The sequence below is a fragment of the Mustelus asterias genome, chromosome 6 (assembly GCF_964213995.1).
Source record: "Mustelus asterias chromosome 6, sMusAst1.hap1.1, whole genome shotgun sequence".
NCBI lineage: Eukaryota > Metazoa > Chordata > Chondrichthyes > Carcharhiniformes > Triakidae > Mustelus > Mustelus asterias.
This window is the reverse complement of record NC_135806.1, coordinates 137930789-137954920: the sequence shown is the minus strand read 5'-3', so window position 1 is coordinate 137954920 and position 24132 is coordinate 137930789. Positions and strand designations below refer to the sequence as shown.

The 24132-nt window shown below is 42.7% G+C and overlaps 1 protein-coding gene across 3 annotated transcripts in view; it reads left to right on the top strand.

Moving 5' to 3' along the window:
• Positions 1 to 24132, top strand: part of fam193a (family with sequence similarity 193 member A) — a 206912-nt gene that overhangs the window by 138760 nt on the left and 44020 nt on the right. For all 3 annotated transcript variants that reach the window (XM_078215170.1, XM_078215168.1, XM_078215167.1), the window contains exons 4-11: positions 1218 to 1381; positions 5761 to 5928; positions 7803 to 8031; positions 9654 to 9778; positions 11695 to 11842; positions 17181 to 17258; positions 21051 to 21166; positions 22422 to 22664. In XM_078215170.1, coding sequence (XP_078071296.1) covers positions 1218 to 1381; positions 5761 to 5928; positions 7803 to 8031; positions 9654 to 9778; positions 11695 to 11842; positions 17181 to 17258; positions 21051 to 21166; positions 22422 to 22664 — 1271 coding nt within the window. The remainder of the gene's footprint in view (positions 1 to 1217; positions 1382 to 5760; positions 5929 to 7802; positions 8032 to 9653; positions 9779 to 11694; positions 11843 to 17180; positions 17259 to 21050; positions 21167 to 22421; positions 22665 to 24132) is intronic.

Sequence of the window (24132 nt, the reverse complement as noted above, 5' to 3'; positions counted from 1 at the left end):
CCATCCATAAGATCCTTATATTATTTGCTAGTTTACCCTAATAGTTTATCTTCTCCCTCCTTTTTTTGGTCAGCTTTTGTTTTTTAAAACTTTCCTAAACCTTTACCTTCCCACTAATTTTTGCCATATTGTTTGTTTTTTCTTTCAGTTTGATTCCAACCTTCCTTGGTTAACCATGGTTGATTTATACCTTTCCCAGGATCTTTCTTCCTCATTGGCATGTCTATCTACATCTGATTTCGCTGTTTCCATCCTGCTAATTAAAACCGTATAAAGCTCAAATGGATTTGTCAACACTGCGTTGTCATAAAATTATGTTGACTCGTTTTAATCAAATTGATTTTTTTAAGGGCACTGTTATCACATCCATGATAGATTCTAGCATTTGCTGATGTCAAATTAACTGGCCTACGGTTCCCTGTTTCCCTCTTCCCTCCTATCATGAATCACGTGTTACATTTGCTATCTTCCAATCCTTGGGGCAGTTCTAGAATCTAGTAAATTTGGAAGATCAAAGCAAATGTGTCCACAATCTCTCCAACTACCTCCTTAAAACCTTAGGATGCAGGCTATCAGGGAATTTGGTGAGTTGTGGTCCCATTAATTTCATTACCTTTTCTTTATTAATATTTACTACTTTGAAGTTCCTCACTGATTCGCTCCTTGGTTCACCATTATTTTAGCTATTAACTGGCAGCTTGAGCTATTTTGATTGACATTTTACCTTGCCAGAAGCACTTGTTTTTATTAATAAGTCACTGCAGGGCATGAAGTACTAATTTTTTAATGTTGGATTTCTATTTGGTTTGTTGTCCAGTAGCTCTTAATTATTAAATGAGGATGTAATGTTTGCAGCAATAACCAGCAACCCAGTTAATATGTTTTGGTAGTTGAAGGAGGGAAATTGGCCAAGAGAACATTGCTGCTCTTCACGTTATACCATGCAACCTTTAATGTCCACCTGATCCACTAGAACTGCTGGCAGCATATCTTATCCAAAGGTTAGGACCGCAGCAATACAGCACTCCCTCAGTCCTACACTGGCGTTTTGGCCTAGATGGTGATTTAAATCCTGGAAATTAAGTTTAAACCCAGAACTATTGAGAGTACTGAGCCAGGTTTGGCTGCGTTTGGGCTGCCATTGCTAGATGCTTTTTTCAGTGTTGTGCATCACTGATTCAATTTTATTTCTGTTTCCCTGTGCCGCGTGACTAAAGAACCAGGACTTCTTGCTGCATATGCCAATGGCAAATAATGGAGCACCCCAGGAATCAATAGGTGGAAGACTGGCTGTCGGAACGCAATCTGTATCCAGTACAGATATCAACACCCCTGCACCTTCAGAAATAGCTTGCAACTGTGAGGCATGCAATGAACGCAGGTAAGTGTTTCTTATCATTCTGGACACGCACTCTCCCACCCTGACAGTCATTAAATAATCTGTTCATATCATTGATCATGTGAAAAGCAACCACTTGAGCAAGACATGGAAAGACAGCAGTGTGTAAGGAATACTCTCCTTGCAAGCTTCAGAACACAAGGAAAGGAGAAAACTATGGGGAGAAAGAAGAAATGCTCCAGACGGATCTGTCAATCAGATAATGCTTCCAAATAAAGTTGGTTTATTTCACTAATCAAAAAGCAGAGTTCTGTGAGGAGGAAGTATTTCATTCAAAGGGTTGTGAATCTGCGAAATTCTCTACCGTAAGAAGTTTAACAACACCAGGTTAAAGTCCAACAGGTTTATTTGGTAGCAAAAGCCACACAAGCTTTCGAGGCTCTAAGCCCCTTCTTCAGGTGAGTGGGAATTCTGTTCACAAACAGAACTTATAAAGACACAGACTCAATTTACATGAATAATGGTTGGAATGCGAATACTTACAACTAATCCAGTCTTTAAGAAACAAAACAATGGGAGTGGAGAGAGCATCAAGACAGGCTAAAAAGATGTGTATTGTCTCCAGACAAGACAGCCAATGAAACTCTGCAGGTCCACGCAACTGTGGGGGTTACAGATAGTGTGACATGAACCCAATATCCCGGTTGAGGCCGTCCTTGTGTGTGCGGAACTTGGCTATCAGTTTCTGCTCAGCGACTCTGCGCTGTCGTGTGTCGCGAAGGCCGCCTTGGAGAACGCTTACCCGAATATCAGAGGCCGAATGCCCGTGACCGCTGAAGTGTTCCCCAACAGGAAGAGAACAGTCTTGCCTGGTGATTGTCGAGCGGTCGACACAGATGCCATCATCTCACGTGAGAACACCATCCACCAGGTACACGGTACATACTCTTGCAACTCGGCTAACGTTGTCTACCTGATACGCTGCAAGAAAGGATGTCCCGAGGCATGGTACATTGGGGAAACTATGCAGACGCTGCGACAACGGATGAATGAACACCGCTCGACAATCACCAGGCAAGACTGTTCTCTTCCTGTTGGGGAACACTTCAGCGGTCACGGGCATTCGGCCTCTGATATTCGGGTAAGCGTTCTCCAAGGCGGCCTTCGCGACACACGACAGCGCAGAGTCGCTGAGCAGAAACTGATAGCCAAGTTCCGCACACACAAGGACGGCCTCAACCGGGATATTGGGTTCATGTCACACTATCTGTAACCCCCACAGTTGCGTGGACCTGCAGAGTTTCACTGGCTGTCTTGTCTGGAGACAATACACATCTTTTTAGTCTGTCTTGATGCTCTCTCCACTCCCATTGTTTTGTTTCTTAAAGACTGGATTAGTTGTAAGTATTCGCATTCCAACCATTATTCATGTAAATTGAGTCTGTGTCTTTATAAGTTCTGTTTGTGAACAGAATTCCCACTCACCTGAAGAAGGGGCTTAGAGCCTCGAAAGCTTGTGTGGCTTTTGCTACCAAATAAACCTGTTGGACTTTAACCTGGTGTTGTTAAACTTCTTACTGTGTTTACCCCAGTCCAACGCCGGCATCTCCACATCAAATTCTCTACCCCCAGAGAGCAGTGGTTTTTAATTAATAGCGTGATGAAGGGTTTTGGGAAGCAGGCAGGAAGGTGGAGATGAGACCGAGATGAGATTAGCCATGATCATATTGAATGGCGGAGCAGACTGGAGGGGCTGAATTTTTTACTCCTGCTCCTAGTTTTTGCGTTCCAATGAGTTTCAAGTGGGTATTTTATGGTATGGTCATCTATTAAGGCAATCTTGCAGTACAAACTGACCAAAAAAAGCTCAAGAGGTTTGCCAACCTCAGACCAAACGCAATGTAAATTAGTAACTGGTCTGTTCAATCTTATCTCACATAAATACTCACTCAATCATAGGACACTTTATCACTTTAGCAGCATCAATACATTTGGAAGAGAATATGGGTGCTCTGGTTTCCTCCCACAGTCCAAAAGACGTGCTGGTTAGGTGCATTGGCCCGAACAGGCGCTGGAGTGTGGCGACTAGGGGATTTTCACAGTAACTTAATTGCAATGTTAATGTAAGCATAATTGTGACACTAATAAATAACTTCAACTTTTAAAAAAAATTGATACAACTTGGGTCTAACTTGTGAAATTTGATAGTTCGACTTGCAGGAAAGTTATCCATGTTGTTGATCTCCCAAATTTGGTAATGCCTCTCAAAATCAGTCTACTTGCCAACCACTCAACAATCTCTTCTTAGGCAACATAAATTGTTGTTCCCTATACAGTTTGTATTCTTGAGAATCTGTCCTGATGCGTACAAGATGACAAACTTCGACAGCACGTCTCCTTTTTAAAAACAATACTTAAAACCTGTACTACCAAACAACTAAATTTAAAGCTCACGTTTCAAGTCTGATGACCCTTTGTCAGAGCTGGGCTCTGAGGAAGGCTCATTCTGACTCAAAACGTTAGCTCTATTCTTTCTCCACAGAAGCAGTCAGACCTGCTGAAATTTTCCAGCATTTGCTGTTTTTGTTTCAGATTCCAGCATCCGCAGCAATTTGCTTTTATTTAATGTAAATATTGGCAGTCACTTGAGGTGGGGTTTTGCTGTGATGTCTTCTATAATAAAATAGTTCGGCATTTCCTGTTCAGGTGTGCATGTCGGAATGGTCTTTTGTGGGAGTTACTTCTGAGTATGGTCCTGGTAATTCTACTGAGATAGATAAACATCATTGCAGGAACTGAGACCACGAATTGGGGAATGTTACGTGCCCTGTGTATTTTGCCTAGCAAGAAGCAAATACCAAAATTTAAATTATCTTTTTCAAGTAATTGATTCAGTGCCTGCACTTAACTGTCAGCATGCTATACTATCAATGGGAACTTAAGAACAGGAGTATGCCAATCAGCTTGTCGTGAGATCAGTTGTAAATCTTAGGGTTCTGTAACCAAAATCTATCGATCTCAACTTTGAAAGTCTCTGATGACTCTGTTTACTGATTACTCAGTTAATGGTAGGGCTTTGGAGAGAGTTACAGAACAAAGAGATCTAGGGGTACATGTTCATAGCTCCTTGAAAGTGGAGTCACAGGTGGACAGAGTGGTGAAGAAGGCATTCGGCATGCTTGGTTTCATCGGTCAGAACATTGAATAGAGGAGTTGGAATGTCTTGTTGAAGTTGTACAAGACATTGGTAAGGCCACACTTGGAATACTGTGTGCAATTCTGGTCACCCTATTATAGAAAGGATATTATTAAACTAGAAAGAGGGCAGAAAAGATTTATGCGGATGCTATCGGGACTTGATGGTTTGAGTTAGAAGGAGAGGCTGGATAGACTGGGACTTTTTTCCCTGGAGCGTAGAAGGCTGAGGGGTGACCTTAGAGGTTTATAAAATAATGAGGGGCACAGATCAGCGAGATAGTCAATATCTTTTCCCAAAGGTAGGGGAGTCTAAAACTAGAGGGCATAGGTTTGAAGTGAGAGGGGAGAGATACAAAAGTGTCCAGAGGGACAATTTTTTCCCCACACAGGGTGGTGAGTGTCTGGAACAAGCTGCCAGAGGCAGTAGTAGAGGCGGGTACAATTTTGTCTTTTAAAATCATTTAGATAGTTACATGGGTATGATGGGTATAGAGGGATATGGGCCAAATGCAGGCAATTGGGATTAGCTTTGGGTTTTTAAAAAAAAAAGGGCGGCATGGACAAGTTGGGCCGAAGGGCCTGTTTCCATGCTGTAAACCTCTATGACTCCCAGCCTCAATGACATTTTGAAGCAGAATGTTTCAGGTTTCCACTACTCTTAATGTGAGGAAGTGCTTCTGACATTATCCTTGAACTACCTAGCTCTAACTTTAAGGGGGCCATCCCCTTTTATGCAAGACCCTCTCATCAGGAAATAGTTTCTACATACCCTATTAAATCCTCTTAAACACTTCCATGCCCATGCCTTAATTTTCTATGTGCAAGGTAAAACAAGTCTAGCATTGTGCAACCTTTTGTCATAATTGAACCTTTTTAATCCTGGTATCGTTCTCTGAACTTGGGCTGCAGCCCTTCCAAAGCCAAGAAACCTCAGTCCAGATGTCCAGCTGCATGTGAGGCAGGACTCGAGAGTTGAAGATGATTGAGCTGGTTGAGTAAAGAGACTCTGAGGCAGCTGATCTGTGTGTAGTACGAGTTGTCTGGACCTTGCCTAAGAGTGCCCTTAAAGAGATATCACATACAGCAAGTTTAACATACATGCAGACACTGTTTTGTAAACAGGAGCCGGTTGATTTATTTCAAGAAATTGGCTGATTAAAATTGGACATTTTTGCTGCTCAGGGATTGAACTAATTGTTATTGAATGACCTAATTCTTTGCAGAGAAATATCGGCAGAGAACGAGCGAGAATCTCAGCAGCTTCAGCATTATTGGTCAGAGGTACGTTATATGGTTCGATGTATTTACCGCCAAGCTGGGACACCGTTGGCTGATGATCAGGATCAATCGCTGGTGCCAGATAAGGAGGGGATGAAAGAACTGGTAGACAGGTAAATGATTTATTAAGTATGCAAATTTCTATGGTTAAACCAAGCTTGGTTGTGGGGAATGTAGGCAAAGTCACTGGAGATTGACTGTAACTGGCTATCTATTTTAATTGCTGTATGAAATGATTCATGTTATCTTGGTGTTCAACCACTTAATGAATCAGCAGCCTTCAGCACGCAGTTCACATATAGCATTTGTGACCAAAATTCTGTGTCAGAAGTTACTGAGTTGATTTAAACAGTGAAAATATAATGGAATCATACAGCGCAAGAGGAGGCCATTTGGCCCGTTATGCCTGTGCCAACTCTTGGAAAGAGATATCCAATTAGTCCCGTTCCCCCACTCTTTCCCATAGCCCTGCAAGTTGTTCGTGCCCTTTAGTATGACTTCTGAAGCAGAACTGAGCACGATCCTGGCCTGAATATGAATGCTTCCAGTAATAGACATTCTGAAACCAGTTAATTGTTACCCCCTTCCCCATACCTCAGCAACACCTGAGCCCAGACAGACCTTATGTCTTAGTCCCATCATCAGAAACCCAATTGTGTGCAGAACATTCATTGCAGGTTAAATGAAAACAAATGTGTTGTGCCGTAAACTCAAATATGTTACCTTGCAGTAGTCGGAAGAGACTTGTTGAGTGAGCAAAGCGGAATATCAGTATTTCCTTTTGGTTTTCTGAGCTGGTCGCTTGATCCAATTCAAAATTCCTATTTCCTAAACAGATTTTTCTTAAAAAAAGGATTAAAATTAAAGTGAAGATAGCAAATTGTCAATAGTTAACTTAAAATGAACTGAAAACACAATTTGTGGGAACAATATAATTTTAAGTATTTAAAACAGCACGTGAGACTAGTCCGAAACTTGAAGGATTTGCTCTGAGGAAAGATTACAGGAAGAATTGAAATCTGTGTTTTAACTCTCAGCAAGTCCCATTCGCCTATCATCTTTTGAGCTCGCTGGCCTATATGGGCACAAGGTCAAGCAACAGCTTGAGCTTAAAATCCTCATCTTTGTTTTTAAATCCCTCCATGGACCTACCCTCCCAATCGCTGTAACCTCCACCAGCTCCACAGTTTTCCAAGATATCTGTGCTCCTCTAATTCAGACCGTGTGTGTGTTCCCAGTAATATTTGCTGCAGTATTTCTCGATGGCAGTGCTTTCAGTTGCCTGGACCTGATGGCAATTTGGCTGCAGTCCCCCAACCTGATCTGTATCCGTCTCAAAATGCTGCCCAATGTTTGAGTTTATGACGGAATGTTTTTGCATTAATGTGAACCAAACATAGGCTAGTTGTCCATAAAGGTTTAGGGAAAGGAATCCATGTAACGACAGAAAAGGCAGAAATTTATATTTCTGTTGTTGCATGGTTTCTACTTTATGTAATGCTCATTCCAATCTAGGTACACTTGTTACAGAAGTCAATAAACAGAGAATCTTGTGGCAATATTTGTATAATCCCAAAACCAGTTTTTCCTCTTCGGGTGTTGTTTTCCCTCCAGGCTTAGGCATGATTTTGGATATCTGTTCCTACTTCTCTCCAGTTGCACAGTTAACTCTATTAAACCCCATTTGTTTATCACAAAGTTTTGTCAACTTATAACTACACTAACTGATGCAAAATACAATAGAAAATAAAATTATGCATGCTACAGAAGGCATCTTGCATTAGCAGTTGATGATGAATTAAAAGTTAGTCCCATATGTGTATAATTAGTTTGCAAAATGTCTCCCTAACTCTAGTGCTTTATTCCTGATATTGCACGTGCTTGGTGGACTAGGCTTAATTAATTTTAAACAGAGTTTTTTAACTTGGGAAAAACCAAGACTTGTAATAGATGATTAATGTGCTCTCTTCTGTTTCCTTGGTCAAAGGCTATGCGAACGAGACCCTTACCAGTTGTACCAACGCTTAGAGCAGCAGGCAAGGGAATATGTTCTTGAAATGAAGGTACGCTTGCTCCGACATCTGTCACTGGGATCCAAAGTCACAACTGTGGTGCAGGGCCCACCACAGGCTCATCAGTTCATCTCACTCCTATTGGAGGAATACAGCGCACTCTGTCAAGCTGCTCGCACAATCAGCACCTTCCTCATAACACTGGTAAGTCGCAAAAATAAGTAATTGCCGTAATGCTGTGTGCTACATTTCTCATGTGACAGTTAGAAGCACTGACCAGCAAGAAAAGGCCATACGTTCCATCAAGCCTATGAGCTACATTTGTGCTGCCCAAAACATAATGATTAAACATGCACCCTCAAAACCCAGCAAAAGACAACACTTATTCCTAAAAGTGCTTAATTCTAAAATATCAGACTGTCATTTGTGTCCTCTTTGATACTGAGCCAAAAATGCAGAAGTTGTCCCAAATATTTAGAAGAGTAAGAGGGAATCTCATGGAAACTTATAAAATTCCAACAGTGTTAGACAGGGTAGATTCAGATAGGATGTTCCCAATGGTGGGGGAGTCCAGCACAAGGGGTCATAGTTTGAGGATAAGGGGTAAACCTTTTAGAACTGAGGTGAGGAGAAATTTCTTCACCCAGAAAGCGGTGAATGCGTGGAATTCACTACCACAGAATGTAGTTGAGGCCAAAATGTTGTGTGATTTCAAGAAGGAATTAGGTATAGCTATTGTGGCAAAAGGGATCAAGGGATATGGGACAAAGGCGGGATCAGGATATTGAATTTGATGATCAGCCATGATCATAGTGAATGGCAAGCAGGCTCGAAGGGCCAAATGGCCTATTCCTGCTTCTAGTTTCTATATTTAATTTATTATTGTCACATGTATTAGTATACAATGCTAAGTATTGCTTCTTGCGCGCTATACAGACAAGGCATACCGTGCATAGAGAAGGAAAGGAGAGAGTACAGAATGTAGTGTTACAGTTATAGCTAGGGTGTAGAGAAAGATCAACTTAGTGCGAGGTAGGTCCATTCAAAAGTCCGATGGCAGCAGGGAAGAAGCTGTTCTTGAGTCGGTTGGTACGTGTCCTCAGACCTTTGTATCTTTTTCCCAACGAAAGAAGGTGGAAGAGAGAATGCCTGGGGTGCATGGGGTCCTTGATTATGCTGGCTGCTTTTCTGAGGCAGTGGGAAGTGTAGACAGAGTCAATGGATGGGAGGCTGGTTTGCATGATAAACTGGGCTTTGTTTCTTGCGATCTTGGACAGAGCAGGAGCCATAGCAACTGTGATACAACCAGAAAGAATGCTTTCTGTGGTGCATCTGTAAACGCTGGTGAGAGTCATAGTGGACATGCCAAATTTCCTTGGCCTCCTGAGAAAGTAGAGGTGTTGGCATGGGGGGACCAGGACAGGCTGTTGGTGATCTGAACACAGAGAAACTTGAAGCTCTTGACCATTTCCACTTCATCTCTGTTGATGTAGACAGGGGCATGTTCTCCACTACGCTGCCTGAAGTTGTTGACTATCTCCTTCGTTTTACTGACATTGAGGGAGAGATTATTGTTGTTGCACCAGTTTCTATGTTTCGCTTCTCTGAGTGAGATTATCAAATCAGGGGCATTTTTGTGATGCAAACCCATGGTCACTGGGTTGAATCTGTCAAACTGTTCCAGCCTGTGAATTTTCAATAGAGCTGGATTTGAACCTGTCTCCAGTAGGATATTATCTAATTCTCTGCACCATTACATCCCTTGTATGTTGAAAACCTGTTCCACTTGTACGGACTATAAATGTCTTCCTTGATTTCTCTCATAGGAAAGTGAACATTTGAAGAAATTCCAGGTGACGTGGGAACTTCATAACAAGCACCTTTTTGAAAACTTGGTGTTCTCTGAGCCACTTCTGCAGAGTAGTTTACCATCACTAGTAGCACAACTCCGGTAAGCTCCTCTATAACTGGAACACTTTGTCTAAAAGAGAGCATTAAATCCAAAAACGTAAGGATAACTATTTATAGTTTAGTGTTTTGTGTTGTTGAACTAAGAAGTCTTTTTTGTGGCAGCCAGTTTTTGGATTCTGTGGAGTGTAAAGCATCCAATTAACTAACCTCTTAAGGATATTGTCTTCTGCTGAGATACTAGCTATGCTTGTTGCCTCTTAGATCAAGCTCGTTGTGTATCGAGTAATTATGGGAGTTATGTGAAATTGCATTTGAACATATGCGGCACGGTGGGTATTAAATATATATTTAATCCCATACGCTGGTCTCTGCCTCGTTGGGCAGGATTTCTGCAACTGGCCTGATGGATTGGGCGGTGGGTTCCTTCTGCTAACCTCTAGTCAATGATGTGTATTGGAAATCTCATCGTATGTTAACGCTAAGTGACAATAAGATTGATGTAATATTCCCTGTGGTCAAATAGCCTGTCAACATTTGAACAATAGCAGAGGTACCAGACAGGCAAATGGCCATGAAATTGAACTGCAGATAAAACTGCATCCCAGCCTTGAGTTAAAGCCTTTAGAACGGGAAGGAATGGTTAAGAGCTAAAATAAAGTATGCTTAAACAGTTTCGATAAATCTAACAGTTGGATATGTTCGTGCTTCAGTGAGCCCTGTGGCAGTCTTCCATCCTGTTAGGCAATGGTTTTTGCCATGATGGTGAGCTGTGTGCTAAACATCACCAGGTGTGGCTCAGAAGCCCGATGTATTCTAACAGTGAATGCTCATTCTGATCTCGGTCTAGATTCAGATGCCAACAAAATCTTGTGGACTATACTTCCTATAAAACTGCAAAGCCTTCGCTTTTGTATTGAGCAGTGTTATCAGGGGTTTGCGCAATATCAAAACAAAATGAGTGCACTGGCATTTTATCCTTCTCCCTGGGTCATGCTGTGTAAGTGCTGGGGATTGTGCTGGAAGATAGTGCCTTTGTGATGTGAGAACTTGTATGATTTATTGAAGCACAACTTGAGCTATCTCTATTTCTGCAACTTAATCATTGATCAGGTGTGTGTCCTGAGTCTGAGCTCCTGGGAAATCCTTTCATCTGCAGTGAGCTCTCTCCTTGTCTGAACAGGAGTTATCGTGACCTGTTGTTTGGTCTAATTCTGCAAACAGAATTCAGACATCAGAATTTCCGTTTTAAACATTAAGCATCTTTGAAAAAAAGCACTGTTGTCTGGAACTGTTTATCTCATTGTATCCCTTCATTAGATCAGAAATATAATGGGCCCATTAAGCCTATACCTGCTCCATTTTTTAAAAATGTGTTTATGGGTTATTGGCCTCCATTTCTGAGGTCATTTGGGAGTCAACCACAGAGTCACATGAAGGTCAGGTAAGGGTGACAGATTTCCTTCCCTAAATAACATTTGTGAACCAGAGGGGTTTTTACGACAATCGACGATGGTTTCATGGCCATTGTTAGAGGTTTTATATCCAGATGCTCTGGTGGGATTTGAACTCGGGTCCTCCAATCTTGCTCTGGGTCTCTGCATTACTTGTCTAGTGACAATAGCACAATTCCACTGCCTCCCCTCCTTGAAAGAGCTGTTCAATCTGTCTTATTCTCCGGATCTTTCCATGTTGCCCTACAATTTCTTTTAATGGTAAATTTTTTTATCAGTTCTAGTGAATACTTTCCTCTGTAATTGCTGTATAATGCAGTCATTTTCCTGAAGTTGGTTGCTGAAGGTTCTCCCCCTGTTATTTATATCCACCCACACAGTAATTAGTATTACCAGCAGTTGGGGAAGGCAGTGCACTTGATTGCACCATGTGGTGGAACAGTGGGCCACACAGTCTATATTCTCATCTGTTTGTTTTAAATGATGCTGATTGATTTCTTTTAAGGCTGGGTACGGCATCTCATGACTCATACAGTGAGGATATGTATAGTACGTTACTACAGCGGTACCTACAGATGGACCAGGAGATGAGTAGAGTCGCTGCAGAGTGGCTGGAGTGTCAGAAGCGAATAGATGACTACGTGGATGAACAGGTGAGGCTTTATTTTATTGAAATCCCTTTGCAACTTCAACTTTCCAACTTGAACATTACCCCAAACTTTTCCATCTTAAAGATGCACATGCTTTTCTTTATTCATTCGTGGGGCATGGACATCGCTGGCTGGGCCAGCATTTATTGCCCATCCCTAGTTGCCAGAGGGCAGTTGAGAGTCAACCACATTGCTGTGGCTTTGGAGTCACATGTAGGCCAGACCAGATCAGGATGGCAGATCTCCTTCCCTAAAGGATATTAATGAACCAGATGGCTTTTTTCTGACAATCAACAATTGTTTCATGGTCATCAGTAGATTCTTAATTCCAGACATTTTTTATTGAATTCAAATTCCACCACCTGCCATGGCGGGATTTGAACTCGGGTCCGCCAGAACATTAGCTGAGTTTCTGGATTAATAGTCTAGTAATAATGCCACTAGTATTAATTGCTGTGTGTCTTAAAATGACTTACTGATGCAAGTCTTGGGCTATAGTTTGTTTTCTAGAAAGTATTTGAAAAAGTGAGTTACTTGGCACAGGATTCCTAGCCTCTGACCTGCTCTTGCTGCCCAAGTATTTTATAAGGCTCGTCCAGTTCAGTTTCTGGTTAGTGGTAACCCTAGGATGTTGATAATGGGGGATTCAACAATGGCAATGCCATTGAATGTCATGGGGTGATGTTGGTGTTGGAGGCAGTGACCCTAAACTCTTCTTTAAAAATACCTGGATCTGCACCTTAAGTACTGTAAGCTGCAGGGCTATGGGCTGGACGCAGTAAAGTGAGATTAGAAAGGGCACCTGGGTGTCTACTGGCTGGCATGCACAAGTTAGGCCAAACGGCCGCCTTCTGTGCTGTAACTTTTCTATGGTTCTGTGGATTCTTCGATTCCCTCTTGTTGGTGATAGTCATTGCCTAGTGCTGGTATGGCACGAATGTTACTTGGCACTTGTCAGCCTAAGCCTGAGTATTGTCTAGGTCTTGCTGCATTTAGACACAGGCTGCATCAGTATCTGAGGGGTCACGAATAATGCTGAACATTCTGTAGTTATCAGCCAACATCCTCTGTCAAAGGCAGATCGTGCCTTACGAGCCTGGTGGAGTTCTTCGAAAATGTGACTAAACACATTGACGAAGGGAAAGCGGTAGATGTGGTTTATATGGATTTTAGCAAGGCGTTCGATAAGGTCCCCCATGCAAGGCTTCTAGAAAAGGTGAGCGGGCATGGGATCCAAGGGGCTGCTGCCCAGTGGATCCAGAACTGGCTTGCCCAAAGGAGGCAGAGAGTGGGTATAGATGGATCTTTTTCGAAATGGAGGTCGGTCACCAGTGGTGTGCCCCAGGGATCTGTTCTGGGACCCTTGCTGTTTGTCATTTTCATAAATGACCTGGATGAGGAAGTGGAGGGATGGGTTGGTAAGTTTGCCGACGACACGAAGGTTGGTGGGGTTGTGGATAGTCTGGAGGGATGTCAGAAGTTACAGAGGGACATAGATAGGATGCAAGACTGGGCGGAGAAGTGGCAGATGGACTTCAACCCAGATAAATGCATAGTGGTCCATTTTGACAGGTCAAATGGGATGAAGGAGTACAATATAAAGGGAAAGATTCTTAGCACTGTGGAGGATCAGAAGGACCTTAGAGTCCTATGGACCCGGACCCCAAAATCGGCCCCGCAGGTGGAGGAGGTGGTTAAGAAGGCGTATGGCGTGCTGGCCTTTATCAATCGAGGGATTGAGTTTAGGAGTCCGGGGATAATGATGCAGCTATATAAGACCCTCGTCAGACCCCACTTGGAGTACTGTGCTCAATTCTGGTCGCCTCATTACAGGAAGGATGTGGAAAGGATTGAAAGGGTGCAGAGGCGATTTACAAGGATGTTGCCTGGATTGAGTGGCATGTCTTATGAGGATAGGCTGAGGGAGCTCGGTCTTTTCTCCTTGGAGAGACGTAGTGGGGGACCTAATAGAGGTATATGAGATGTTGAGAGGCATAGATCGGGTGGACTCTGAGGCTTTTTCCCAGGGTGGAAATGGCTGCTACGAGAGGACACAGGTTTAAGGTGCTGGGGGGTAGGTACAGGGGAAATGTTAGGGGGAAGTTTATCACACAGAGGGTGGTGGGCGAGTGGAATCGGCTGCCGTCAGTGGTGGTGGAGGCAAATTCAATAGGGTCTTTTAAGAGACTCCTGGATGAGTACATGGGACTTAATAGGATGGAGGGTTATAGGTAGGCCTAAAAGGTAGGGATATGTTCGGCACAACTTGTGGGGCCGAAGGGCCTGTTTTCTGCTGTAGTTTTCTATGTTTCTATCCCCACAACTGACCTGATGATGGAAGGAACATCATTGATGAAGGTGAAGCTGAAGGTGGTTGAGCCTAGGACACTGATGCCACTATGTGGATTTTATTTTTCTTTTGCTGACTCCTGTAGTACTGGACCAAGTTGTAGAATCATCATCATAGAAACCCTACAGTGCAGAAGGAGGCCATTCGGCCCATCGAGTCTGCACCGACCACAATCCCACCCAGGCCCTACCCCCACATATTTTACCCGCTAATGCCTCTAACCTACGCATCTCAGGACTCTAAGGGGCAATTTTTAACCTGGCCAATCAACCTAACCCGCACATCTTTGGACTGTGGGAGGAAACCGGAGCACCCGGAGGAAACCCACGCAGACACGAGGAGAATGTGCAAACTCCACACAGACAGTGACCCGAGCCGGGAATCGAACCTGGGACCCTGGAGCTGTGAAGCAGCAGTGCTAACCACTGTGCTACCGTGCCGCCCATGTAGGACTTGAGCCTTCTGTCAGGTTACAGTTAACCTCCACACATCATTCCCTCTTTGAACTTGGGAGTGCGCTTCAAATTCCGAAACTGTCTCCAACATTTAGCTGCTTCAGATTGGTAACCATAATTTTGTAGTTCTTTCACTGGGAAATCCTCTGTTCCAGTTTTTATTTTTAGATTTTGTTGTCTTTTTTAAAAGGATAGCTCTTTGCCTTGCTTTGCCATGTCCAGTTGCTTTGCACCATTCAGCCCAACCCAATGTCTTCCTACCTGATCAATCAACAGAATGGCACCCACCTATTCTCCCTGCCAACCAACATCTATTCGCAAACAACATATCTCCCTGACTGACCATCTCTTCATCACCCCTCTCTTCCATCACCTCTCTCCTTACTCCCTCCCAAAATGCTGGATGGTAAGGAAGCAGTGACGGAAAGGGCAGCTATTATAGGATTTAATCTGATTTGAAAATTGAAAATTACTTTTTGCAAAGAACAATACAGCACAGGAACAGGCCCTTCGGCCCTCCAAGCCCGCGCCGCTCCCTGGTCCAAACTAGACCGTTCTATTGTATCCCTCCATTCCCACTCTGTTCATGTGGTTATCTAGATAAGTCTTAAACGTTCCCAGTGTGTCCGCCTCCACCACCTTGCCCGGCAGCGCATTCCAGGCCCTCACCACCCTCTGTGTAAAATACGTCCTTCTGATATCCGTGTTAAACCTCCCCCCCCCCCACCCTCCTCTCACCTTGAACCTATGACCCCTCGTGAAAGTAAAATAAAAAGCTTGGCATCGGCAAAAACAACTAGGGAGCTTGAAGAAGTCCACAACTCTGATGATCATTGAGATTCTTTTTCAGTCCTTTTTCTGTGTACTGCACTTCTGGCAGATGGGTAGCAATGCAAGATTAAGTCCCAAGGCACTCCCAGCTGGCTCACTTCTTTCATCCATATCAGGTGAAATCTTCAGATGTCCTTCAAAAATCACTCCACTCAGCCGGAGTATTCAAACAAAAGCTTTGCGAGTAAGTCTCACCTTGGTGTCTCCTTGATCTTTAATCCTTAAATCTCCACCTGTGTCATCAGCCCTGTTTCCTATCTTTCAAACAGAAAACCAACTTTTACAAGCAGTCTGTTTAGTTGTTAACACAACAGTTCACCGTGCTCTCCGTAGTTGGAACTTCTCCACGCATCAGTGATTGCTTTGTTTCTTTCTGTCTGTCTCTGGCTCTGAAAATGAGCTTCCCCTTTTATGTCAAGGTGTGAAAACTGTCAATTGGTTTTCGGTAGGTTTGGGTTTGGATTTCTTTCTCCATGACAACCAGATCAGATGGGTCTGTCTCCAGGAAGAAGTTTAGAATGATCACTTTCCTCCACCATTTAGAACATTTTGTTTCAGCTTAAATTAACAAGACATTTTAAAGCAGAACCGTTTTGTAACATTCATTGTTTGTAACCAGAAAGCCACATAGTTCCATCAAACTAGTGATGACTAGGATTGGGCAGTAACTGCTGGACTTTCCAGTGACATCCCAAGAATTTTATTTTCATTTGAAAACAGTTTTTGAGCATTTTCCTTTTTCTTGAAGCGTTTTGTTATTTAAGTAACTTTCATAGTTAAAGCTGAAAACATAGTTTCCATAAAATATCGATCACAGAAATTAACTGCTATTAATTGAAACTCCTCATTTTATTTTGATTTATTGCAGTACAGTGTTTAACACCTATTGTGTTAAAATGGCTTTCAGTATCCCTTTTGAAGAAAATGAGTGCAACAACCCCAAGTCATTTCCGTTTTCATCATTTCCAGAAGTTTTACAGATGGAGGTGACATTTCTAAGATGCTTTTAAAGCAGAGAAAGAACTTACATTATTGTGAACCCACCATCTGGTATCATGCCAGAGCGCTTTCAAGCCAGTTAAGGTTTTGTGAAGTGTTGTCACTGTTATAATATAAGCAGTCCAAAGATGTGCGGGATAGGTTGATTGGCCATTCTAAATTGCCCCTTAGTGTCCCGGGATGCATAGGTTAGATGGGTTAGTGGGTAAATATGTCGGGATATGTGGATAGGGCCTGGGTGGGATTGTGGTTGGTGCAGACTCGATGGGCCGAATGGCCTCTTTCTGCACTGTAGGATTCTATGAGATGTGGTGGTTAAGTAGTGCACAGCAAAACACAAAACATTGTAGTGTGATAAGTGACCAGGTGATCTGCCTTTTAAGGGTTAGTTGAGGATTAGTTCCCTGCTCTTTCCTGAATAGTGCCATGTGATCTTTCATATCCTTGGTTTAAAGCCTCATTCAAAAGTCAGTTCAGAATAATGCACTCTGAACTATTAGTCTGGTCTATGTGCTCAGGTCTCTGGAGTGGACTTTGAACCTACGTTTTCCTGACTCAATGGTGACAAAGCTTCTGCTGAGTCAAGATAACACCTGCAGCTTGATAAGCCAACAGTTTTTCAATTTGGGAAAAAAAAAAGCAGTGAACCAAGGGCTGTGCTGTAATTATTGGGTCCAATTTGACTGGTGTTTTTCCTCCTTGTTAGATGGCGATGAAGACCAAACAGCGCATGCTAAAGGAAGATTGGGAGTTCTTCAAACAGCGCCGGTTATTGGAAGAGCAGGTAAAATGGCAACCTCCACTATCGTGTCTGCAAATAATGTGAAATAAATGTCTTGACTTGGTAATGAGCCCACAACAGAGGAACAAAACCTTAAAGTTAGTGCTTGGCCATTTAGGGGTAATGTCAGGAACCACTTCTTCACATATAAGGATAGTGGAAATCCCCCTAAAACACATTGAAAATTTCTTAAGTGAGACTGATAGATTTTTATTAAGCAAAGGCTTTGATGGTTATGCAATCAAGGTGGATAAAAGAATCTCAGGAAAAGGTCAAGCATGGCTTTATTGAGTTTTAGGATGAATTCAAGGAACTGAATAGCCTACTGCTGCTCCTATGTTACTGTGGATTGCTATTATTTGCTATCCCCCTCTAGCGAGGATGGAGGTGTTCCATGAGCCAGAAGATGGCTGATGAGGCTGATTTTGGAATCTGCAGACTTTATGGCACGTCGGGCATTTATTGTCATGCAGGATGTTTGGTCGCGTATTATCAGTTCAGGCCAAGGCGTGTTCTTTCTGTCAATACTGCTTTCCCTCTTCGATTTGTCATAGTTGGTTCTCAAAACGCTCAGATCCTTCCCATAAACTCTGTCTCCATCTGGTTCAGTCCAAGGCAAAAGCCTCCTGAGAGTTGTTGTCAATGTTGCATTTCTTCATTCAGGGCCGATGCACCAGAATTGAACAGAGAAACACTTTCCTGTGAATATTACCATTTGCGGTCATATTCACTAATCATGCTCAGTTGATGGTGAAATGGACCCCCTGATTTCAGCTTCAGAATTTCAAAGTGATGACCAGCAAAGCAACAGAAGCAACAACAAGAGAAGTTATCCTATTGTACATTGTTCTTTAGAGAGTGACTCTAACACATTGAAGTGCATAGAATATAAAATTGACTGTTAGATTGGCTTGGTCATTTCATAGTCAGGAGATTGTGGATTCAAGCTCCACACCAGTCTGCCACTTGAGTGCATCAATTAAGGAGTGCTGCATCATCAGGACATTGTATTTTGGAAAAGGTATTAGATGCAGAGGTCACAATGTTTTGTTGAAGTTGATGCAAGAAAGTCAAGAAATGTCACAGCAGAGGAGGAGCCTTTCAGTCCATCGTGGATATAACATCTTCAGTCCATCCCAATCATGAACTCACCACCAGAGACAGCCCAATCATAGCCTGCTGCTGCTTGATGGTTCCTGTCAGCCCTGTTCTCCCATCTCCATTTAGGAAAAGTGAGAGGAAATACAGTACAAAGCAATTCATTCAGTATTTGAAAAAGATGTGTTACTTAGAGGAATGGTATTTGTAGACACAGTTTATGCCAGAAAAACTCCGATTATCCAGTGATTCAAATTAAGTGACTTGAACAAAAACAACACACACCTTTTGGAATAAAAATTGAGTTGAGATAAATTAGCGACTTTGAATGAAAAGAATTAGACAATGCACGGTAAAGAATTACAAGAATTGTAAACCTGTATTTATAATGCACTTTTCATGACATCAGGATGCACCGAAGCAGTTTCAGAGAACCCCTACAGTGCAGGAGGAGGCCATTTGGTTCATCGAGCCTAAACCGACAGCAATCCCAGCCAGGCCTTATCCACGTAACACCACGTATTTACCCTGCTAATCCCCCTGCCACTAAGGGGCAATTTAGCATGGCCAATCAACCTAACCCGCACATCTTTGGAGTTTACAGCCAATTAAGTTTCTTTTTAAATCTAAGAACAGTTGGAAACACAGCAGCCAGTTTGAACACAGCAAATTCCCATGAACAGTCTCATAATCATTACCAGATCATCTGTTTTAGTGGTGTTGATTAAAGGAGATATGTTAACCAGGAACTTGAGGATAATTCCCCAACTACTGTTCAGAATCATGCAATGGGATCACTTGCATTTACCCAAGAGGACAGGCAATGTCTTGGTTTAATGTTTCATTTGAAAAGTCGACACTTCTGACAGTAGTTCATCAGTCAGTGCAGAGGTCCCTCAGTTCTGCACTGGAGTATCACACTGGATCTTATTCCCAAGTGTCCCAACTTGAACCATAACCGTCTGACTAAGAGACTAGAATTCTACCCATTGAGCCATAGTCGACAGTAAAATAAAACATGGGGATTTTCTTTTGGCTTGACCTGGCTACCTTGGTTTTATTGAGCGCACACTATTCTATTTTCACTTCTATGCTTCACTTTTCATTGCATTCAATACATTGATCGTTAAGAACAATATCCTTTGTGATGGTCAGCTGACCACAAAACAGTAGAAAGGAAATGGGAAGGAACAAAACTTCCCAGAAGATGACCAATTAGGTGAACACACTGGGAACATTTAAGACTTATCTAGATAGCCACATGAATGGAGTGGGAATGGAGGGATACAAAAGAATGGTCTAGTTTGGACCAGGGAGTGGCACGGGTTTGGAGGGCCGAAGGGCCTGTTCCTGTGCTGTATTGTTCTTTGTTCTTTGTATTAGAGGCAATCCATCTTTATGAAGTGTTCAAACATCAACTTCAACAATGACAAAATCGGTCAGCAGTATATGTCGGTCGGGCAAAGCCAGGTATTAATTTCAAATATGCAAAAAAAGTGTTAGATAAAGTAAGCTAAGTGAAACTTCAACGGGCAAGAATGGGTAATCAGAGCACAATTTTGATGAGCTGAATGATATCCTGTGATTCTAAAGTAAACACAGTAAGAAGTCTCACAACACCTGGTCAAAGTTCACAGGTTTATTTGGTAGCACAGGCCACTAGCTTTCGTAGCGCCGCTCCTTCATCAGGTGAGTGAGATTTCAGTTCACAAACAGGGCATATAAAGACACAAACTCAATTTACAAAATAATGGTTGGAATGAGAGTCTCAGACTCGCATTCCAACCATTATTTTGTAAATTGAGTTTGTGTCTTTATATGCCCTGTTTGTGAACTGAAATCCCACTCACCTGATGAAGGAGCAGCGCTCCAAAAGCTCGTGGCCTGTGCTACCAAATAAACCTGTTGGACTTTAACCTGGTGTTGTGAGACTTCTTACTGCGTTTACCCCAGTCCAACACTGGCATCTCAACATCATTCTAAAGTAAAGCCAGAGGTCAGGTAGAAATTAGGAAAAATATGTTTTGAGCTAGCTCCATGGGAAAGTTCATTGAAAGAGCACTAAATGTTTGCTGTTACCCATCAGTGAAAATGATGGAGCAAATCACTATTATTCAAGAGGCAATTAGATACATTGGATGTGAAGTACTTGTAGACCTCGAGGATATAATTATGGCACTTCCAAGTTCTTACATTTTTGTGCTCTTCAAGGTGAGGGATATCAGTCAGTTGGGAATTGGAATGCTTTCCATTTCAGGCACCCATAGCCAACCACAAGCACTCGCGGACCAGGTATTTGCTATTCCCTCCACTCTGTTGCAAGCAGCAGTGTGCTTCAACCATACCCCTAACTCAAAAGAAGCCTTTGGTCTCCCAGTGTGACATTATTTTTGCTATTTCTTTCTTCCAGTTTTATGCCATCATTGACCTTTGATGAAGTTGAGTCAGTTTTATCTGGCCAGAATTGGATTGAGGTTGCCTGATATGATTTAATGTGTAGGATTCCTCAGTTCCATCAGAGAGGGAGAATTTTCATTCCATCAGTTTGTGCTGGACTTGAGACCAAGGTCCAGGAGATAAAAGACAATCATTCCTTATCTCTTCATGAAAATATTAATGAGTAATGGCCCTTCTTCCTGACATTGATTTATTTATGTTCAGATTCTACCTATTAAGGTTCACCATTTTCTTCCCCAGCTTACAAACAGCAAGAAAGCACTAACTGGGGAGAATAATTTCACAGACACAATGAGGCATATGCTGTCGTCGCGGTTGAGCATGCCTGATTGCCCCAACTGTAACTATAGACGCAGGTAAGTGTCTAGAGAACATGCATCTGGTGCTAAGGATTTCAGTGTATTAAATATTTAACTAATAATTTTTAATTTTTTTCTCATTTTCCTTCTCCCCTTCATAAAATTTATTCTTTCATGGGATGCGTACATTGCTGGCTAGGCCAATATTTATTGTTCATCCCTAATTGCCCTTGAGAAGGTGATAGTGAGTCGCCGAGTTGAACTGCTGTAGTCTGTATCATGCATTCGTTATGGCCCCCACAGTGGAAGTGGGGTGGAATTTTCTTGTATGTTGGCTATTTAGCTGACATTCTCCCACATTACTGTATATAATGCCTCATTCTGTGCGCATTCTTTGTGATTTTCATGCCCTTGCTATTTATAGATTCAGTCTGTTTATTCACAAGTATCTGTGGGCCTTCTTTTAGTCCTCTAGCCTTGAAATTTTACCTTTTATCCCGCTAGTACTCTCCCTTCCTGGTGATGTTGGCTTCTTGCTGGGTGCAGTTGATGTCTGGGTATCTTGCCCCAAGTAGCATTCTTCATCCATAAACTTTGATGCTGAGTGCTAATGGATCTTTCAGCCTCGAAGGGCACAATAGCCTAGGTTGACCTGGTCCTCAACTTGACACTCAGGCAATCACATATCTTCACCATTGTTGCTGGATAGCAATTAAATTTGAGGGGTGTATCCAATTCTCCTTCCAGAACTTGGAATGCTGAGGTCAGTTGTAATGCCTCCTACTAAAGAAGTCTTTAAATCAGCAGAAATTGAGATAATTTTAACCTAACTTACTGGATGGGGAACTCAAAAGATTGGATTGAACGCTGGGTTTACAGTTGACTTCAGTGGAGAGTAAAATCTGGTAAACGGTATGAAAGCAGCCATGCATTCAATCCCATTGGTTTCATCAGAATTTGGGCTTTCACTGTTTATGCAGCTTGCTATTTAAGGTAGCTAAGCTTTTGTGAGAGCCCTTGGAGAAATAGTTCGCATTCCCCAATGCTAATGTCCTTACCTGACCAGAACAAACTTCTTGCCTCCTGAGATGGGAGTGTTTTTTTTTTCAAATTTATGACATGCCTGTCTCCAATCCTGGAGGGAAAGAGAAAGGAGCCTTTCATTACACAAATTGGAGCCTAGTACATGCCCAGATACCAGATGTGTAAAGAGAGCGCACTTAACTCTCTCTACCAGCCAGTCCCCTGTGATATTGTTCATTACACAAAGGACCCATTCAGATGCTTCAGCTTTGCTTTGACCTTTTTGCAGGTGTACCTGTGACGACTGCAGCCTTTCTCATATACTCACATGTGGCATCATGGATTCACCTATTCCTGATGACCTTTCTATTAACACATTACCATTGCAAGTAGAATCTGCGCCAGATTACCTCTCGGAGATACGCCCGCCTAGCATGTCATCTGCAAGCTCGGGATCTGGCTCGAGTTCACCAATCACCATTCAGCAACACCCACGGCTCATCCTGGCTGATAGCAACTCCGCCCCCACCTTGTAAGTATCTTGAGTTCAGTATTATTTGTGATGTTATTAACATGTTTCAATTATTAGGACGGTGAGCAGAGTTGGAGGAAAACATATTCTCACCAGGACCATAGAAAAGTTATGGTGCAGAATGAGTCCATTCAGCCCTTTGTGTCTGTAGAACAACGAACCTAGCTGCTCATTTTAATCCCACTTTCCAGCATCTGGTCCATAGCCTTGCCGGTCACAACACTTGATAGATCCAGGTACCTTTTAAATGAGTTGAACATTTCAGCCTCAACCACTAACATGGGCAGTGAATTCCAGGTGCCCACTACCCTCTGGGTGAAAAGGTTTTTTCTTATGTCACCTCCAATTCTTCTACCAATCACCTATGCCCCCCTCAGCTAGGGGAAACAAGGCATTCCTGTCAACCTTACCTAGGCCCCTCATAATTTTGCGCACTTCAATTAGATCACCCCTTCACCACCTCCGTTCTAAGGAAACCCCACCTTGTCCAATCTCTCCTCATAGCTGCAATTTTCAAGCCCGGGCAACATTTTTGTAACTCTCCTCTGCACTCTGTCTAGAGCCATTTCTGTACACAAAGTATTACCTGCTGCAGTCAAAAGTGAGTCAGACAAAAACTGCTTGTGTATGCTTGTGCTGTTTGACTCACTTAGAGGATTCTCCTCTCTGGGCCCAAAGAGATTATGTAAGTTTGAGACAGACACAGGACCTGAGCTCAAAATTGATTGGAAATCCAACACCTGACTGAAGGAATGCTGCACTACCTGAGATACTGTTCCTCCATGTGAACTGTTAAACCATTGTCCTATTTGTCTGTTCAGCCAGAAAGAACTTGCATCTTGCATTTATGTAGTGCCATTCACAACCTCAGGGCATTTTGAAGTGCTTCATAGGATCTAAAGAACAAAGAACAATACAGACACACTGGGAACGTTTAAGACTTATCTAGACAGCCATATGAACGGAGTGGGAATGGAGGGATACAAAAGAATGGTCTAATTTGGACCAGGGAGCGGCATGGGCTTGGAGGGCCGAAGGGCCTGTTCCTGTGCTGTATTGTTCTTTGTTCTTTACAGCACAGGAACAGGCCCTTCGGCCCTCCAAGCCTGCGCCACTCATGTGCCCAACTAGACCATTCGTTTGTATCCCTCTATTCCCAGTCTGTTCATGTGGCTATCTAATATACAGCACAGAAGCAGGCAGTCAATCCACTAGTCCGTGTGACCATCTAATCAAATGCGTTTGAAGTGGCAGTTGTGTTAGTGTAGGAAATACTGCAACCATTTTGCAGTACCTGCCATATCCCAAAAGTAGCACTGAGGTGAATGACGAGAGATGATCTGTTTTAGTGATATTGCTGGGAGGTTAAATATTGGTCAGGACACTGGGGAAACCTAATTTGCTATTCTTCCACTAGTACCATGGGATCTTATTAAACACCTTACTGCCTAACCACATCATATGGTTG